This window comes from Tinamus guttatus, unplaced genomic scaffold, assembly GCF_059628265.1.
Source record: "Tinamus guttatus ecotype Peru unplaced genomic scaffold, ASM5962826v1 Tinamus_guttatus_pri_ptg000116l, whole genome shotgun sequence".
NCBI lineage: Eukaryota > Metazoa > Chordata > Aves > Tinamiformes > Tinamidae > Tinamus > Tinamus guttatus.
Window position 1 is genome coordinate 1,882,670 of NW_028288650.1, and position 21,176 is coordinate 1,903,845.

Here is a 21,176-nt window from a genome sequence, read left to right on the forward strand (position 1 = left end):
CGGGACAGTTTTGTACCCTGATAAGTTCCAGCAGCTGTAATTGAAACCCTTCAGTTAGAAGATTTTGTTCCGCATTAAGAAGAGATTTTTTTTATGATAAAGTCATGTTTATCTTCATTTTCTTCTTATCTCTTTCATTTTTTAGCTAGGATGAGCCATATGACTATAGAAGGAAATGACTAGGAGGACAGAAAGCCAAAGCTTGCTAAAAATTAGTAACTGTCTTCATAAAAAGATGTTACTGTGAGAACTGCCCACAAACTGCATCCTCCCGATGCCCATGCCTTCTGCTGCCCGACGTATTAATAGAACTCCTCACCACATGGGAATTCAGTTTGTGAATAAATGTAAAAAAAACACAAAGCTGCTGGCGGATAACATACAAGCTGCCCAAAACAAATGGCATGAGCACACTTTTCCCCTCGAAAAAACCAAAACACATAGAGAAACACAAGTCTAATTGCACAGCCAGCAGCGGGTTTGGTTCTCACCCCAGACAAATTCTTTTTGTTGGCTCAGCTCCTGCATGGCCAAAGCTGGAGCCCAGGTGCTATAAAGAATATCTAAGTAACACAGAATAAAGAGAATCCAAGTGATTAAGCAGCAGAGGGTAGAGGTTACCCGGATTTCTCTGCGATTACAGGATGGCTTCCCAATTTATATTTTCCGATCCCTCTCCAGCAGCAGCTGCCTAATTAAAACAAATTAAGTAAGAACCTGTTGTTACTGGTGCCCCTGAATGCTAATATTCACGGATCTCAAGAGAGATCACAACAAAACCTGGAAGAATCTCCAAAGAGCTTTTCAGCGGCAGCGTGGCACGCTGTCAAGTGCAGGAAGGCTGCCCAGCTGGCAGAAAAACAACTTGTGAATGTACTTGGCCTGGCCAGGCCTGTAAAAACAAGATGTTTTGTCAGCCAGTGTAGTGGGCACCTCTGTTCATAACAAGGCCTTTTTCTGCTCAGTTTTCTAAGAACGACGCCTTGTTAACATGGATTTCCGAGTGCTCTGAGGGACGGAGATGGCCAGCACATCAGGAACTAAGACAAAAAGATACAAATCCCTTGGTATTGCTGTATACAGGCTGTCCAGCAAAGTTAGTGCTTCCGCTCCTCTTTTTCCCATCCGCCTCCCTTTTCCTTTGAGTACCTAGAATTTCTGGCTTTAAGGGGAAAAAAAAAAGTGCAATTTTTGGTCCCTTGAGAGATACATTACTTCACAAACCAGCACACTGAATTTCACACTGACACAGCAGGCTGCTTCCTTTTGCAAAGGCAGTCAGAGCCAAAGGTGACTGCCAACTCTGCTGTAGTGACATCTGGGAGGCTTCACACCACTTGGGAACACTGCCACCAACACACACAACCTTTGCACTGTGAAGTTGCTTGCTTAGTAAGCCAGGAGTCAGTTGTGTTGGACTAAGCACAGTCCCCTGCACCTACCACGCCAGGCCTGGTATCAGCCTCAAGAAGAGTCATGAATTGCGGTATCAAGTCCATCTCTTCCCTTTCACCTTCATCTTCCACAAATCTCCAAATTCCTCCCATGTCATATGTGGAAATGTCATCCTTCCAAGTCCTAAACTAGATTTCATGGCCATTAAAGCCTCATTTAGCTGCAGCAGGAAGGAAATCTGGCATATTGGGGAATTGTCTGTGATTGTTTTGCACTGTTGCTGTCCTGCAAGTAAAGAGGAAGGATGGGAAGAAACTCATACCCATCCCCTGAGCTCATTAGTACACAGGAGCCCTTCATATTAGAAGGCAAAGGCAGAGCTGTGGTGGTTTGGAAGCTCATCCTCCATCTCCTGCTTCCAACTTCTGAAATGTGTTTTCCTTAAATGCCCAGAGTTTTTTGCTCCTCCCAACTCGTGACTCTCCAGACTACTGATGCTGAAATCAAGATTTCCTGACACGGAAGTTGAAGCATTAAGACTGAACTGAAGCATAAAGCACAAAGGTAACCAAAATATGTGCGGACTCAAACTTCTGTACAAGGCTCCACGTATAGAAAAGGAACCAAAACGCACATGGTGACGAGATTAACCAAAGGGCATCAAACTATCCATTTCACTTGAAAGATTGTGGACTAAACGCTTGGGCCTGTTGTAGAAGAGAAACTGGCCACATGTTTGACTGCTGTGACTTTGCCCAGCTTTGTGGCTACATTATCTTTGAGAACAGAGACTCACAGCAATGTGTATTGGCAGAGATGCCTACAAGTCTCTAGGTGAACGTCCTGCTCAGAGCAGGAGCATCCTCAACATGAGATCGGGTTAGCCAGGGCATCATCCAGCTGAATCTTGAAGGTCTTTGTGCCAGCGCTGCAGGACCAAAAAGAAAATGATGAAAAGACTCATTTTGGAGAGTGTTTCAAAAAGCTATGCAATATTTCGTGAACTGCACAAGAATGATAGATTGCAAAATATTTGTTGATCACACAACATATGCGACAGATGGCAAGTTCCCTCTTCTAATGCGTGCGAGGCTGTTTGCCTCTCACTTGAATGTACATACAAGACTTCAGCACAGCTTCTCACAAAGGCAAAAACCCTTCAGATTTTCAGGGGCCAAATCTGAATTTAGGCAGTTGCAAAGCAAGAAATACGCAACATCCCACACCTTCATACAGTATATCTTCAATTAATCCTGAATTTTCACTGCAGTCGCCCCCACCTCTGTAACCAGCCAAAATATTAATATCTCATTTAACTACATAACTCTATAACTACTTGAAGAAACCAAGCTGCACAGTAAAAAACAGCTGACATGGAATGTGTGTATGTAGGAGTGGGTGTGTATACAGGTGTGCATACCTACACCGAAAAGGGATGGAAAACTTAGCACAACTACTTGCAGCATAGGAAGCTCCTCAACTTTAGGAACATTCCCTCCTATGCCTAGGATGCTCAGGTGAGGTATTCAACACAATATAGCCAAATATATAAAGCACAAATGTGACCATTCAAGTTGGACCAGTTATTTGACCAACACCTCAAACAAAAACAAAACAAAAAAAGACACAGAAGCCACCAAAAATAAAGTTCTGATCGGGTTCAAATTTAACTTTGCTTTCAGGAGGTGGTGATAAGAATTGAACAGATGAAACAAAGGACTACCAAGAGTACAGTACAGAATATTAAGGGAGTAACTGAGTTAAATAAAGCAACTTTCTAGTTTTCTATGCACTGAGTGGCCTGTTGCCCTATATGGATTTATTTGCTTTTCACTGTACTCTGTTATGTAGCTGTTCCCACTAAAGCATAAATTTTCTAAGGTGAACAAAAGCTTGAGTGATTACATTCATCTTGGATGATCTCTAAAATGTCTTTTTCCACTAACTTCTACTTATTGGGTTTTATATTTTGACTCACATAGACTATTAACTCTGTAGCAGTTAAGCTGATCAATTTAGGTTCCAAATAACTGTACTTTCCACTTTTTGACAGGAAAAACAGCTCCTACAGACCTTAAAATGGATTAAGGCTAGAAAGGAGGAATACTCTGGTGTTATTCCTCTTTGCAGGCCAAACGATCCTTGTTTTGCAATTAGGGGACCCAGCACTGCTTTTTAATTTCAATCAGCATCTTTGATGCCCATACTGATATTCTACAGAAGGATATCTGTCCTTTCAGAATACAGCCTACACAAAGAGGACTGCAACTCCATTATCTGGAGTTATTTTCAGCAAAAACTTTGACCTACAGTGTTTATACCTCACCTCCATAGGCAGAAGCAAGCACAGACACCATCTCTCCTCCCTCTAGCGTGAATTTTTGCATGACATTATCCTGAATGGAGCTTCCTTCAGCAGTAAAAGCTTCTCCTGGAAATAACTACAACCTATGAAATCCAGCACAGAGCTGCACTTACAAAAATGTGCAAAACAGCAACAGATCTGCAATGGTATTCAGCCTGTAATCCTACAGAAAAGTAATAGGAATTTACAGAAGATAACGCCTAAGATTTTTATTACACTGTGAAAGCATGTTCTTTTTTAATATTTGTGAAATTGGCTTATTGTTTACAGCAGAGCTTGTTCCCTATGATCTAAGATCTATACCGCTGGTGATCTTAGATGTCAGAAAATGGTATGGAATGAGAAGCTGCTCCTGCCCTAACGTTTGAAGGAAATTATTTCTGTGTAGCAGTATTCATCTGTCTACACCATTAGGTAAGACTTATAACATGTCTATCATGTATCTGGTAATCTTGAAGATCTTTTCAAATCATAATGATTCTATGTAGATAAAACTGTTTGAAAATTAGGAAATAAATGAGATATGATATTTTGGGGGGAAAAAGAGAAAGTTTTGCAAATCCCCAAGTTTGCAAAAACTTCTAAATCCATAACACTGATGCGATTTCCTCAAGTCTTCATGGGAAGAATCCTGCAGTGGAATCTCAGACTTGGTATCAAGTTAGGGCATAAAATACTCTTTGCTCATAAGACATGTACTTCATACAAAACTCCATTAAAAGTGCTGTTTGTCACACCAGTAGATTACCAGTATTTTGAACACTGAAAGGAAATGGATGTCAAAATATTCACTCCATAAATATCTTCAAGCATATAAATGTATAATAAATGCTTAATAAATTTATAAAAGTAGTCTGTTGCAGTGGCTGTTCTGGTTAGCCCGAGGCACTAAGTGACAGGTATGCATGATGAGCGCCAATTCCTAAGCAAAATACTTCTGCTTAAATCATCTTGCCACTGATTTCCAACTACATATTCACCCCCCAACAAAGGGAGATCAGTAGCAAATCAGATTTGAATACTAGAAGCAAAGAGAAGCCCTGAGGGGGGGAACATCTCATAAGGAAACAACAAGGCAACCACCATAAAACAAGTTTATCTTGATAATAAGCGACAGTGCTAAACTGTTGCATTTATTTCCTATTATCAACACAGACAGCTATGAATCTGTAATTGGTAAGGTGGCATTGGAGACAGGTTAAAAATGAAGACTGTGGGTCTTGAACAGACTGACCGTTTCTCAACGTGGAGCAACGTTACCCTGGCAGGGCAAGAAGGGCAGCTCCTCGGCTCCCTGCCAACAGATTTGCACCCAGCTGAAATTTCATGCCAAAAAGCTTTACAGAAACGCCCAGGGAGGGCAAACAGAACTGAAGGGATGCAGAGGAGAGGCTGGCAGCTCTAGACATCTTGAGGGAAGCTCAGCAAGGCCCAGGTACAGAGGAGGAAGAGCATCATGCAAAAAAGGGACAGGCTGCACAAGAGGAAAGAATGGGCAGGCAGTGATGAGCACTGAAAATGGTTAACCGATGAAGGAAGATGCAGGTTCAAGTGCAGTGGTTGCAGGATATTTTTTAGTCAGATGACTAAAGGAAAGCAAAGCAGAGTACTTTATGGCCAGTGCGTTCACCTGCCTTCAGCCAGGATGTATAAAGGCTCCATCATCAGCAGAGAACTTGAAATTGCTTTATAAAATCTTCACCATGGAAGAAAGGGTCAAACTGCAAGTTATGGGGCCTGAAGCAAACTCCCCAGAGTTTGGAGCACTAGTGTTTGTGAACATTTCTCACCAAAAATGTTTTTAAGGGTGCTTAGAGGAAGGGATTCACTTTTCTTCTATTAACAGTAATGCTGAGGATAGTAAGAATTCATACAAATTGCAAGGAAGTTTCTCAAAACCAGAAGCACCTCTGCTCCATCAGAAAACAACAAGAAGATTTGACATGTGTCAGGTAAGCTTGGCCCACCTAAACTCATGACAGTCACATAAACACTGCAATTTCTAGCCGTATCGGGTCTTGCACATATATTTCTTTTGCTTTAAGGCAACTGACTGATTGAATATTAAAGACAGCAAATACAGTAAGCAATGAAGGTTATTTATCAAAAACAGAATGAAAGGCCACTTTCTATACCCACTCCAGAGAGAGATGCTGTGAAGAATGAGAGTGACTTTAAATACCAGCAAATAGACACTTTCTGCAGAGCTTCTCCTGCTTCTGTCGAAACAGATGAAATATTAATGTCAATTCATTACACATCGGTGCACTTGTATACTCCCATGTCAACAACTGCCCAAATGAAAACAGTGGGTTTGAATAATTCACTCCTGAATCATCAGCGAGCTCTTTTCTGCAAACCCTGGAGGAGACCTACACTGTTTGTCAAATCCTATCCATGACTGCCATTTTTTACTTTTTAGAAAACATTCTCTCTGTTAAGTTTCAGAAAGGTACAAGCATATGTGTTTTTGATACGCTACTATAATTTGACATTCAGAAAAGCTATAACCATGATAGCAATAGTGATAAAATGCATGAAGGCTATAAAACAAGATGAAGAGTTTCAGGCTTGAGGGCTGAATCCAGAGAACAATTCATTCAGCCCTGGTTGAATTGGTGGCCTCTGCTCCTGTCTTCCCAGAAAGCCCCCTGCTACATGGGAACATCTCAAGGGCCAGATGAATCCTGGTAGCCCAGAAGGATTCCAGCCACTCGCTACATTTTGGTGCCTCAGCCCGTGACACGTGCGCAGGCTCCACTAAAAGCTCTTCTCTAAGCTAAGGATCATATGGAACAACAGCTCCTTCAAACAAATACAAATTTTGACTGAATTCAAGGTCCATCCTTGCTATGCTGTAAATATCTCTCTGGTTACCAGCCTTACCTGTACTGAATGCCAGACTGCAGCTCACTGCACTGCCCCCAGCAAGGGAAAGCAGAAGTTATGTCTAATGGTAGTTCAAATTTGTTTATACAACCATTTTCTTTGTTATATTTGAGAAATGAAACTGCATAGCTAAAAATCAATCTGTTTTTATCTGGAGTTCTTTGTTAAGAGAAATTAAAATGCCTCAGAAATCTCTGTTCTTCTTTCATGCTCACATTTTCTTTCTCAGTCTGTACAAAGAATTATAAAGGGTACTGATTCATGTTGCTGTAGCAATCCATTACTGGAAGACGATGACAAAAATCAAAATAAGAGTCACTGGCTTCCTTCTGAAAAACAACAAATGGTTCTGGGATTTCTTTTTTTACAAAGAAACACAGGCTTTTTTCATTTCCTCACTAATGCACTGATTTTAATGTACTCGCTATAAACTTAATTTTCTCCCTATTTGTTACTATTCTCAAGATACTTGGCAGAAAACTCCACTTTTGAAGACTAGGAGGAGAAAAAGAACATACCCCGTTCTTACCTTGGTCACTGTAGAGATTCACTGGTAGAAGGTGGAAAGTCACCTTCTTGGAAGGAGAAGCTTTCAAGGACCAAGAGAAAAACTGGACTTACAGAGCAACTATGCCAAAATGTACTGTCACAGCAGGATCCCAACTGACTGGTACTTTCATGATGGCCTTGGAATAACCACACAGTTCCTTTGCTATATTCCAGCACTCTGGAACCCCAGAGCCTGGAGACAAGAGAGGAAGTCTCGGAAAAGGAAGTCTTGATCGAGGAGGATCTGCCTAAAGATCATTTAGGCAAAACCAGAAACCCATGGGCCTCAATGGGATGCACCCACAGGAGCTGAGGGAGCTGCTAGGTGTTACTGCTAGGCAACTCTTCATCATCTGTGAAAGGGAATGGAGAAAAGAACTGCCTGAAGATTGGAAGAAAGTCAGTGTCACTCCAGTCTTCAATGAGGACAAGGAGGACAACCCAGGAAACTACAGGGCAGTCAGCCTCACCTCCATCCTCGGAAAAAATGATGGAACAACTCATCCCAGATGTTATCCCTAAGGACGTGGAAAACAAGAAGGTGCTCAGGAGTAGTCAGCCTGGATTCAGCAAGGGTAAATCATGCTGAACCAAGCTTATGCCTTCTATGATGGAATGATTGGCTGGGTAGATGAGGTGAGAGCAGGGGATGTTGTCTACCTTGACTTCTTCAAGTCTTTCAACACCACCTCAAGTGGACAGTGAGGTGGATTGAGAACTGGCTGAATGGCAGAGCCCAGAGGGTTGTAATCAGTGGCAGAGTCTGGCTGGAACCCTGTAGCTGGTGGTGTCCCCAAGGGTCAGCACTGGGCCCTGTCATGTTCAACTTCATCATGTTCATCTTCCTCAGCCTGCTGGCTGATGATACAGAACTGGGAGGAACAGCTGGGGGCTGTGCTGCCATTCAGAAGGAGCTGGACAGGCTGGAGAAGTGGCTGGAGAGGAACTTCATGAAGTTCAACACAGACAAGTGCAGGGTCCTGCCCCAAGGAGGAATAACCTCAGGCACCAGGACAGGCTGGGGGTGACCTGCTGAACAGCAGCTCTGAGGAGGAGGACTTGCGTGTCCTGGTGGACAACAAGCTGACCATGAGGCACCAACGTAGCCTTGTGGCCAAAGAGGCCAATGGGACACTGAGGTGCAACAGGAGGAGCGTTGCCAGCAGGCCAAGGCAACCTCAAGTGTCACAAGTAGCACTGGTGAGGCCATGTCTGGAAACCCCTGTCTGTGCTGGGCTCCCCAGTACAGGAGGAACATGGAGCTACTGAAGAGAGTCGAGTGTAGGGCTACAAAGACGGTGAGGGGGCTAGAGAATTGCTCCTGTGAGGAGAGGCTGAGCGTGCCGGGCCTGTTCAGCCTGGAGAGGAGAAGGCTGAGGGAGATCTTATCAGGGTCTCAAGAGGACAGGGTCAGACTTTTTCCAGTAGTGGTCAGCAACAGGACAAGAGGCAATGGCCACAAACTGAAACAAACTGCTCCACCTGAGCATGAGGAAACCTCAACTGAACGCGTGACAGGGCCCTGGAACAGGCTGCCTAGAGAGGCCGCGAAGTCTCCTTCTCCAGAGATGTTCAAAATCCACTTGGATGCGATTCTGCACAATGTGCTTTAGATGTCTAGGTGGACTAGATCATCTCGAGAGGTCCCTTCTAACCTCAACCATTCTGTGAAATGTAAACTATTACTATAAACCCCCCAAACTTAGCTCATAATTTGATTAGCAATAGCTACTTAACAGTAGCTATTAAAAGTAGCTTTTTAGTACTTAAAAGTTAAGATTTGCTAACAGATTACAGAGCAAAGAAAAAAACCTGAAAACTCTTTTTTTCCATCAAAGGAAGAAAAAATGAAAGTGGATGCCATGCCCTTAGTTATTTTTAGCAATTGCAAGAGTCAGAGGGGGATTTTGTTGCTGTTTTTGTTTGTTTTTAAATGCAGTATTCAGCAGTGATGGAGCTATACATCATTTTCAGGCAAGTAAGAGTAGATAACTTGAAAATAGATGTTATAAAAAAAATAAAGACACGCCCTTGCCTTATTTATCCAGAAAGTGCAAAAGGATGGTTAATCATTTATAGTCTTTGAACTTTACTCTTTTTTCAGTTTCTATTCTGCAGTTATTAACTAATTTTGGTATTTGGATATGAAGAAAAACACCAACTGACTTTGCAATACACAGGATAAGAATATAATTTCAATAGAATTGCTGGAATGGCTGACTATGTTTGACTTCTGTGCTCTCATATTTCCCAAGCTTAATGTAAGGGGAACTTTCAAGCCATATGTGAAGACATATTATCAAAAGTTGCATTCACTGTTTCTTTGTGAGCAACGATGGACACAAGTTTAAGAAGATTAAGGGCCTGGAGATTACAAATACACTGACTTGACTTGGATGTAGTGCATTCAGCAACAGCTAAAATGTTTCAGCACATACTCAGCCAAATGAGCTTTACATATTTTACCAAGCAAACCTTACCTGCCCTTTTTTGCTCAGTTCCATCTCAACTATTGCAACAGGGGTATTTATTTGATCGGTGTGTCTTGACTGCGCCTTCAAGTCGACTCTCCAGTTCATGTTTTTTAAGACATTATCCCACTGGCTTTGATTTATCAGGCTCTCTCGGATCTTTGCTCGGTGGTTCTTCCAGAATTTTGCAATGACTGCAGCTTGATCTGATGTGATGCCACCTTGTTTTTTGGTTTGGGCAGTGAGAAAAGCCTCCAGCTGATTCAAATCCATGTCTGCTGAAGCAATGGACTGAGGAAAAACAGAAGAAAAGGAGAAAAAAAAGATTGCTCAAAAGTGTTTTTAACAATGGAAACACTCAACCAAAAGATTCTATCTTTAGAGTTTAACTGCACCTAGGCAGTACTCCCTGCTCATTACTCTTTACTCCTCCTTCCCATGTTGTGATAGAAAGGATCCTTCCAAAAACCCTTTTTACAGAAATCCACTCCTCCACAAGTCTTTCCAAGGTTGATAAGCCTTAAGTTTTCACTGCCTAATTGGCAACGGTTCCCTAAATACGCCGATGCCATGTGAAGAGAAGAAACCTGTGGTTAAATTTCCCCATTGCACGTTCAAGCAGACAACTTGGCTTCATTTCCACCAAAACCAGGCACAACCAATCCTTAACAACAAATTTTAATTTACTTAGCACTATGTTTTTGCTACTGTACCCTACCAGTGCAAATCTCAGAAGATACAAGGATGCTCAGCCTAAAGTTCCCCTATTTCTTATCTTCACTGCCTTCCCAGACAAAAATCCAGCTGTGCTTTTTAAAACTGCTGCTCAGAACTGAAGCTGGTGCTCTTACAAAAGCTAAGCAGTGTTCACAGGAACAACACCCTGGCTCTCAAAGCCTGGTATTAGCAGGGATGATGGCACTGTGGGGGTCCCCACGCCCACACCGTGTGCTTCAGATTCCCCGGGGGTAACACAGGGTGTTGCTCATTGAATTTCCAGGCATGCAGAGATTTGGCATTTCATAAGCTTGCTGAAGACAGGAGATCTGTTACTTTTCCTCTATTCCGAGAAATCTGCACTTGTCAGTGGAGCCGGGCACAAGCAGCCTCATTGCTCTCCTCTAGATCAGACGGTACATGAGCTTAGTCACATCAAGAGCGGCTGGAACTGAAATGACTGGCTTAAAAATAGAGAACTGGCCCTGGAAAATGAGCTCGTGCTCCACGCGAGGGCCAGACAACGGCAGCAGGAGGCTGCTGCTTTGAAGCCAAGCCAACAACACGGGCTTTACCTGCAGCAGACACCACATCCCTCTCACCCTGGGGCTTTTCAAGGAAGAACAAACCCAGCCCTCCCCAAAACACCCCACAACTTGTCATCTTAAACAGCATTTTGTCTTTTATCACTCAGGGTATGAGGTCTTTCTCCTGAAGCTTCTGTAGGAAGGTTTTTATTTTTTTCACCCGAAAAAGGGGGCAAAAGGCTAAAGAGGCTCTACCTTCCCCAACTCTCTGAGTTAGCTGCTGTCTCTTATAGGTTTAAGAAAAGACAGTCCATACTAGAAGTAACTGCTTTGCTGTATCGGGACTCCAGCTTAATGGGAGCAATTTATTTTAAAATTGGAAGTGTTTAGTGCACCACTCACGCTGGCAAGTTAGACATAAAACTTCTCTATGCTCACGTACTACAAGCTCCCCAACTAGTTTGCTATCAAATGGTATACTGAAATGTTTTGCCACCCAAAACAGAGGAAGGAAACCATATACATTAGTAAAGACATGATTTCTTTAAAATTCCTCAACGCCACCAAAAAATCAGCTCTAAAGCCATTCATGTAACAGAATAGCAGCACCTCATTTTAATATTCTTTTTTATCCCAACTTGGAAGCATTTTGAGATAGAAAACCAGGGACAAGTTAGAAAGGATGAGAGGAAAACTGGGGCCTCTGCTGATTCTTCTCTTCTTTAATTATGAAGAATTAATAGCACAAGAATTTGTAAACAACTATAGTTCCACTCCATTACTCCCAGGAATGACAGCAGTTAACAGGGGACTATTTTATGAAGTCTGAATAAATGTTTTGATATAACTTGGCTAAAAACTAATCTAGTCCTTCTCTGCACAGCACTGCAAACAAGGCTTTCTACTGTTTTTAACAGTGCAGTGACTACACCTCATTGATATTTCTAAGGATTAACTCAAAATGTAAGTGGCTTTTCTGTGTTTTTAGCTAAGCACAGATGAAATGTGTCTGATTACAGGTCTCCTTTTCCTTCCTTCAAGCTTTGGACATTTAGGTTGATCGCTGACCATGACACCAGGACAAGGATTAGCTGTTCTCCAGCGCTCCAGTGCGTCTCCTCCTACAGCAGTGATGAAAGAGATTTTACTGGCATAAATAACACATGCACTCACACACATTTTATCATCATCAGTAGAGATTTCTCAGGACTTAGAAGGGCTGAAATCTATTTTATCCATGAACTCCTGCACTAAAGCCATTTTCAGCACTGCTTCAAGAATGATATCTCACTCACTGCTTCACTTGAATGAATAGTAACATAAATGACTAAGGAGCACAGCACTGTAAATCCTGTTTTCAAAACTAAAATCTGCAGGAAACCACAAAAAAATTCCTCACAGTAGGTGTTACAGCAGATTTGTTAACACACCTGCTTTTTTCAATGAAAAAAGCATCATTCTGAGAGTGTGAAAATCCTACCCTGAACGACCACCTTTCCTCCCCCATCAACAGCTTTCAGTCCAGGGGCTGCACAGGTGCTTTTAAAGAACAGTACACGGTTTTGCTCATACTGACTTTTCCTTGCATTCATCTTCAAGAGAGATCTGTTATCTTTGAAAAGATAATTCAGCTCCTAAAAATATGGCTCCAACTACTATTACTTCAATGGGTGGATATTTGATTATGTGGAGAGTTTTGTATACGCTTAATTAGACATGTGCCTCGGTACCCAGAACAGGAAAGCAGACTTAAATTCATTAGCTCTTCTGAGAAATACGGCCTGACAAGCATGCGATACTAGCGAGAAAACAACAATTGATAAAATCCACCGGGAAGAAAAACCCGCTTCCCCTTCCAGAAATAAAGCATGACTTATTGGGCAACATGGAAGCGCTCCAAGCGCTTGCCAAGCCAGGACGCGTGGGCATTTTCTCCAGCTGACCCTCAAAATCGTGGAGCGCTGCCAGCCCGTAGCACAAAAAGCCAGAGCTCGCAGCACACAAATGGCTCCGTGCCGCGTACCGTGGTAATGAACTTGCCTCTGCTTTTTTTGGAGGTGGGATGAGAGGCTATTCCTGCATTGCAAGCACTGCAATTCGGCTGTGCTCTCAAATATAACCTTGAAAACCTTCCAGCAGGCACTTTGCTCGTGTGCGCAGGGAGCGGGGACCTGCTGCAGCCGGGAATAACGTGGAATAGCTCCGCGTGGAAACCCTTACTGTACAGTGCACTTATCCGCTACCAGATTCGGGGCACTACTGGATTTTGGGGTGTCTTTGCCTGCTGCTTGTGTCCTTATTTACAAGGGAGGCAACCCAGGGAAAGCAGGGAGGGACGTCAAGCAGTGCTCGTCCCCTTGGGCACAAGAGTCCCACCGCATCCAGTGACATTGAGCTCCTCGGCGCCCTGGTGCGGCCGGCGGATCGAGTCCGGAGGAACATGAGAACATCTCTGCTGTGGTTTCTGACTCGCCTTTTTAGTATGTACTCACCAGAAGCTCTCCCAAGGGCTGCTAATAGATCCAGTTCCATAATAACGGAGCTGTTCCCATAGAGCTTCCCAGAAAATCTGGCCAGTAGACTTTCCCACGTTGCTGGAGACAGCAGAGGTTTCTGACCATCTGGCAGGTTGTGTCTCCCAAACACTATTTATTAGAGCCTACGAGACATAAGAACCTGCTTGTCTCCATTTCAGAACAGTGATCCACACTTCAAAAAACAATTCAAAACTAAAGGGCCTCCTTCCTCCCAAATTCAAATAGTTCCTAAATCTCAAGTGACCTTAACAATACATTTAATCAAAGCAGGAAGATTTTAACTGATCTTTTCATCTTCATTTCTTCTATTCAAGTTCTGCACTGCCTACCAATATCATTTTGTTCTGCTTCTTATTGGGCTGGCATACATGGTTAGAAATGGAGATAAAACTGTTTGCTTACAGGAAAGAGATGGTTGTCAATCATGAGAATAATATGCATTTAAAAGCCTTTTTTCTTCTGGTGGGCATGATCTCTAGATGTTTTTCAAACCTGTAAAGCCAGTTGGTTCACAACTCGAAGAGATACTACCAGGGTCAATGAACATTCACTGGGTTTAGAAGGATTTCTTTTTTTTTTTTATGTTCAGGTTATTCTGAATTTCATTAAACTTTCTTCTTAGCCAGGAGTACTTGCAAGACAATGTGGTGAAAGAATTGCTTAACTCCTACTGCAGATGGGAAAAACGTGCACATGATGCAACTTGAGGCAAAACTGCATGCTTCCTGCATTTCTAACCTCATTAAGCTCCATCTCACACAGACTTGACAAATGTGCATGTGGAAGATAAAACTCTTCCCTTTTCTGCCCCAGGTTCCCACCAAGCAGAAACCCCAGAAAGCCCTATCTTATTTTTGCATACAAAAACTGACAAAAAAGAAGTGGTTTTGTTTGAGGGTGAAGTTCAATAACAATAGCTTGGGGTAAGGCGGGAAGGAGAAAATGCTGACATATATACATATATGTGTATATATATGTGTGTGTGTGTGTGTATATATATATATATAGTCATTTTGGCCTAGCTTACAACCAAATGCAAAAGAGACCTTGGTATTAGCTTAAGAGGCTTCTGAAGCAAGCACAGGTTTCCTCCAACCTGCCTCTAACACTGGCCTGCGTGTCCGTCAGAAACGGCAATTCCGAACTCCGATTCCACGAACAACCACTTCCTAAATTCTTCGCAGGAGGTGCCATTCTCTGCGGTGTGCAGCCTCGTTTGGCAACAGTGGAGGAGGAAAGGCTGCTTAAAGCGGGTGGCCACCTGATGGACCACAAGCCAAGGCCTCCCCGTGCGGTCGGGGAGCCCTCCCCACGCGGCGCCGCTGCCCCAAACCATCTTTAGCTGATGGAAAACTAAGGAGCACGCAGATGACTCTGCCTCGAGCCCCTTACGGCTCTCTCTGTGCTTTATACTGCCTTGACAACAGCATTAAACAAACAGAACGAGCCCACTTGCTAACAACACTAGTTACATCTAGATATCTCAAAGTTGCCGGCATATTTGGTTTATGAACAGATTATAAAAGCTGGGATTTTAAGGAATAAACATAAAAAGACGCACCCTTACCACACAGCAGCTTCTAATGTACTTATCCAATTTAAAAATAGACATATATATAAAAGCAACAGAAAGTGATTTCTATGAGACAACACAGGCTGGAGACAGGCCAGGTGGAGAGAGTGTAGGGAATATAAAAAATAAGGAAACACTCCACTAATAGCAGATATACTTGCAAGTGCAAGGGTCATATGGGAGGATAAAAATACATATATAAATAAATTGCCCCTCCTGGCCTGTATTCAAATGGATTGTATCACCGAGTATCTTTTTAACAAGCTGTGCTATCAGAAAGCTGTGCCATCCCAGCTTGAGTCACTCTGCAATCATTCAGAGACTATTTTGCTTTTGGCCACATAGGGTAGAAGCAACGGAACATCACACTTCCAGTGTGTGTCGTAATATATAGAAATAGAGCTGTCACAGTATATATAAAAATACAGTTATCACCAAATCACAGCAGACTTGATGTTGGCAGGGATTCTTGGAGATCATCTGCTCCAACCCTGCTGCTCAAGCAGGGCCAGAGCTCTTTGCCCAGGGTGGTGCTCAGGTGGCTTCTGCACATCTCCAAGAATGCCCAGAACTGCTCTAGACAACCTGTGCCCATGCTCCAGCACCCCCACAGAAAGAGGTTTTCCCTCCCATCCAGGTGGAGCTCCCCATGCTTCAGCTTGTGCCTGGTGCATCTCGGCCTGGCCCACGCGCCTGAAGAGAGCCTGGATCCCTCCTCTTGAGAGCCTCCTCCACGATCTGGAGGACAAGATTCCCCCTTCATTCTCATCTTCTCCAGGCTGAGCAGGCCCAGCTCTCAGCCTCTCCTCATAGGAGAGAAGCTCCAGGCCCTTCATCACCTTCACAGCCCTTTGCTGACCAGTAGCTCCATGTTTTTCCTGCGCTGGACACGACACTCCAGACGTGGCCTCACCAGAGCTGAGCAGAGCAGGGGGATCTCCTCCCTCGACCTGCTGGCCACACTCATCTTAATATGGTCTTATATAGATCTTCTTTGCCACAGGGTGCATTGGTGGCTCATGTTCAACTTGCTGCCCCTCTCCAGACCTTCTCCGTAAGGCCGCTCTCCTGCTGCTCCTCAGCAGCATCTACTGGTGAAGGGGTGATTCCTTCCTTGCCGGGCCCTGCCTGTGGAAGTTCTGCTCTGCCCGTCTCTCCAAGCTGTCACAGCCCTGCTGAGTGGCAGCACAGCCCTCCAGTCCATCAGCCACTGCCCCCAGTTTCACACCCTCTGTAAACCTGCAAACCAACTCTATCCTGTTATTTGGATCCTTAAGGAAGACCTTAAACCTTCCAGCTGGCCTTTGCATCACTGCTCACAACCCTCTGAGACTCATAGTTCAGCCAGTTTCCAATCCACTTCAGTATGTGCCTAGTTAGTCTGGACTTCAGCAGCTAATCTATGGCAGAGAGCATTAAAAGCCTTACTACAAAAGGAGATTAGTAGTATCTACTCTTCCCCTTTCACCTAGCAAAGCAGTCGCCTCAAAGGATGCCATCATTTTTTTTCCATTAGGTTGCATCAGCAGCGTTTTCCCATTCACTAATCTCCCAATCACCTCCTTATACTTCCAAGTCTCTGGAAATAGTTTCCCAGATTAGTTACTCCACCACTTTCCCATGGAATGAGGTGAAGCCAACTGGCCTGTACTTCCCCAAATCCTCCCTCCTGATCTTCTTCAGGATAGGAGTAACACTTGCTTTCTCCCAGGCCTCAGGAGCCTCCTCTGATTGCCTTGATCCTTCAAGGATCACTGAGAACGATCCTTGAATATCCTCCTACTCCCTTGGATCCCTTTATTCTCCAGGGCCATATCCCATAGGATTCTTCTAAGCAAATTCCTGAAGAGGTCAAATTCAGCTTGTATATAGCCACACATACAACTTGCATATAGCCCTGCTGTAAACAACTTTAGAAGGGTCAACAATTTCTTGAGGAACACAGACATGTGCTCCCTGAGCTACACTTCTGGGGAACTGAAGCTATTTTATGAGGGTATGAGTCTTTCTAGGTTGTTACTCAGTCTAAAATGCTTTCTTCCGCCCTCCCAAAGAAACTACATTCATATCTAAGAACTTTCAACAGGTGGAAGTCGTCTCATGCAGCATTGCTAAAGTCAGACAGAAAGAATGAGAGAAGAATCCAGATAGGGTAGAATAAATAACAGATGATAAATAGAGAGGAAAAAAAAAAATGTACAAGGGAAGGGACTAAAAGCAGAAGAGACAGCAACAGCCCTGCAATTTGTGACATGACCTTTCCTTCCCTGAAGAGATCATGTGGTTTGTCTTTTATCTCCTCCTCCTTTCTCCCGCAACCAAATAAACGAGAACTGCGTTTATCAGGTCTCTACAATCGTTCTGGGAAAATTACTCGTTGCCCTGGACTACTGCTTAATGTTTAATCTTGTTTCACTTAGAGTTAAAAATAGAAGTGGGATGAGCTCATTCCTTAAGAGCATGTGGAAAAAAAAAAAGTTGCAGCCCTACCCTAACAGCAGTAACGGTGCAAACTTCAGCAAACCTTGCAGCAGTGCTTTGCAATGGTGTTCTTGTAAGTAAAATCTGGCCAAGCAGAAACTTACTTTATTATTAACCGCACAAGGAAAACAGAATTCGCATCATGGATTCATGTCCACTTTTACTTGGGGTAATTTGATCGTTTGTGTCTTAATGTAATTCTTATTTCAGCTCATTTCCACACCTTAGTTTACCTGTTGCCTTAGAGCAACACAATAGAACAACATGAAATGCTCCGAGTCGCAGCCCTTAAATGGACACTGCTTTGCCACACGCTACAATATGAACAAAACCCTGTCTGAGCTCTGCTTTCCTTCCTTTCACAATCCTCATATTTTGCCTGCACCACTGGGAAGCAGTGAGAGTTACCGGGATGAAGAAAAGCCCCTGTCCATGTCGCTCTGTCCCTACCAGGGCCAGCTGTAAAACACTGCAGCCCACGGCTCGCTGCCTTCACCCACCGCCCCATGGACACTGCAGAGCAGCAAGGCAATTGCAAGGGGACAAGTTTACAGAATTACCCTTTCGAGGGAAACAGAAGCTGGCAAATGCTTTGCCACTCAATCAGCAGGTATTTTGGCAGCTCCCATGACATGCTGACAGGTTTGCCAGGCGAGAGGTAAGCTTCCAGCATCGACACAGCAAGCAGCAGGTCTTCCCTTCTGCATTTTCCTCCTGTCGATTCGGTGAGACACAAACACGTGGCAGCCCCAGCAGCATTAGATCAAGCTCTTCCCTACAGGAATCTCAGCTATTCTGCAAAGGTCCCCACACAGCTGGGCGCTGTAAAGCACTTGCTTGGGACATGCACTCAAGCTGGGGAGCTCAGAAGTTGCCGCTCCTGGTAAAAACGGCAGCTTCTTTTCCCCGGGAACCCTCCTGTAAAGATTTAATTTCCATTTTCTAAATCAAATACTATTAGAATACTTAAGAAGAACTTAAGAAAACTTATTAGAATTAAGCATAATAGAAGTTTTTTGGGGAGAAAAAAGGGCTAAAAAATTAAGCCATGGAATTTTCCCATGGAATTAAATACCCACTACTTTAACTACTCCAAGCAACTTCATTTGGTGAAGCCAACGACCCTTTTTCCCCAGCGAGTTGGCAGGATCACGGCTTCCCGCGTGCGTCCGCGCTCATCACAGAGCTTGCGGACACACACGCAAGAAAGGGGCAACCAGGACTCTTCAACCTTGTTCACGGCAGCCCAGAGCCAGCTCTGGGTCTCTTTTGCTCATACAGGAGACTTCATGCCGTGTCTACTTTTATGCAACCAAGATCCACACAGTGACCTGAAGCACCTGATGGCAGAAGAACCTTTCTGCAAACCCGCATCAGCTGCTCGTACTTCACAGCTTCTTCCAGTGCAGGTCCCCAAAGATCTCAAGCGCAGTGTAACAGGCTGCAGACACAAAGGTAGGTAACAAGGAAGGAGTCGAGCAGCAGATTCTCAGCCTCAGTGCCCAAGCCCAATGGGTTTGCACGTTCCAGAAGCCAAGAGCTACAAATTTAAGCAAAACTCCAAGCAGCATCAGAGCCACAGCTTGTTATCCTCATTCTAGACAACATATAAAAGCTAAACATGCCAGTGAGTAGTGTTAGAAGAAATTTCACACAGATAACATGAAAGGGCAGTAACTCATGACTCCTCACTTTTCTTATTTTTGCATCCATGCATATGGGCACATGCTTCATAAATATGCACTGTGTCCACCACATGTGCTGCCTGAATGAGCCTTTTCTGCTCTGCTGGCCAAAGGAGCTATATAAGTTTGTTCACTTCCGAAGAACTAAGAATAATTTAATGAAAAACACCAAAGAAATTACAACTAATACAAATTTATAAAACAGCTGCAATGTCATCTCAGGCCTGTGTAAAACTAACTGTATTTATAAAAATTGGCTTGTTAGAACAGAACAAGCTACACTTGAGTCAGAATCTGCAAAAAAAAAGGCTATGAAAAATTCACACATCAGACATGACCATCTAAAGAGAGACAGACAGGTCATACGTAAACATCAGACTGAAAGTAAAGATGCCTGTTGCCTACTTGCCTGTTACAACTTTAGTGAAGGTCAAACTATATTTATATTGCAATTTTAGTTAGAAGTTAAATATATGAAAAACAAGCTTTCAGAAAGGCTCCTTCACACTCCATCCGCCACACCAGAAGTACCAATTACAAAACAGAGTAATTTTGGTAAGCTACATTTTCACTATTAAGTTGCTGCTATTTTCAGCTTTTTTAAAGCAAGCTGGATATACTCTAACCAGTTGCTGCAAACTAGCGTGGTAGAAAAAGTTTTGTACATCAGAACAAGAGTACAGTTGTCCACAGTAGCAAGAATACAGCTGCTAGCAGAAAAGCTAACAGGGTCAGCACGTAAAAAAGTCGACTTGAAAGTGTCATTGCCACTTCCTTTCGATGTGTTAGCGGTAATGTTCAGTGACTCAACTGAATATTACAGTTTTACATCTGCGTTATGGTGCTGCGTTGATTATTCAATAAATTCACAGCTCGCTCTCTCCTTGTTCTGAACCTTGTGTGAAATGAGGTATACATGTTAGCTGAAAAGGGCTACACTTACCAAAGTAGAGCAGTCACTGAAATGTCATGTCTCTCTTCCTAATAAGAATGAATAAGAACTAAATAAGAATGAAAAAAACATATATTTTAAAACACAGAAAATCTGCTAAAATATGCTGAAATAAAGAGTTTTTACTCCAGTGCCAACTTTAAGCCTGTCCTACAGCAAAGGAAACACTAATCTGTTTTCACAGAGCAACAGGCAGAATTTTTAAAAACAAGTAACAAAGAATGTAATTTAGTCTAGTCCTGGGGAAATGGATAAAAAAAGTTATTATATGAAACCCACAGCACTTTAGAAGGAAAGAGAAGTTAAGATGACATTAAACATGGAACACAAGAACAGCTGTACTGTCCTGGCTCAAAAATCCAGTATCCTACCTCTAAACCTTGTTAGAAACAGGTAGAAATAGTGGAAGGTGCTTAAGAAAAGAACAACATGGGCTGCTTAGAGATGCTCTGCCTGACAAACACTCCCAGCTTGGGTTATCTTGTGTGTGGACTCACGAGCAGGACATTCTACTTGATCCTCTTGATAGAAACCACCTTCTCACTCCCGATCTGTCAAAATGCAAGAAGTTCATATACTTTCTGCCTGTGGGTGAGCCTTAGATTCCTGATTAAAAATAAATAAATAACAATAATAAAAAAGAAAGCTTTTTAAGTTATAAGAACAATCAAAAACCACTCTTTGAAGAGGGAGTGGTTTACTTCTTTTTTTCACTTTCATTTCCTTTATAGCTTTTTTAGTCTTTTGGGGGAAAAGCATTGCAGACTAGATTTGCATTTAAGTACAGACTCTCCTTTTCCTTTTAGTCTTGCTTTATGCATCAAATAAAAGGAAAAATAAGAGACGAACTCAAGCTCTCTCGTTTTCATAGGTCATATTTTAAAGCAGAAGGACAACTTCCCTAGTCCAGGAAGATACCAGTAAAAAGAACCAGGATCCTCAGTTAGCTTCATGACTCTCTTCAATGCTTCCCCCACACATTTGGGGATAAGAAAGTGGAGCAACAGCACTTTTAAACCAAAGACAGGAAGCTCC

The 21,176-nt window shown here is 43.0% G+C and overlaps 1 protein-coding gene across 1 annotated transcript in view; it reads right to left on the reverse strand.

Moving 5' to 3' along the window:
- COMMD1 (copper metabolism domain containing 1) overlaps positions 1-21,176 on the reverse strand; it is a 61,332-nt gene that overhangs the window by 31,244 nt on the left and 8,912 nt on the right. Inside the window, exon 2 of the mRNA XM_088521246.1 lies at positions 9,679-9,960. Coding sequence (XP_088377372.1) covers positions 9,679-9,960 — 282 coding nt within the window. The remainder of the gene's footprint in view (positions 1-9,678; positions 9,961-21,176) is intronic.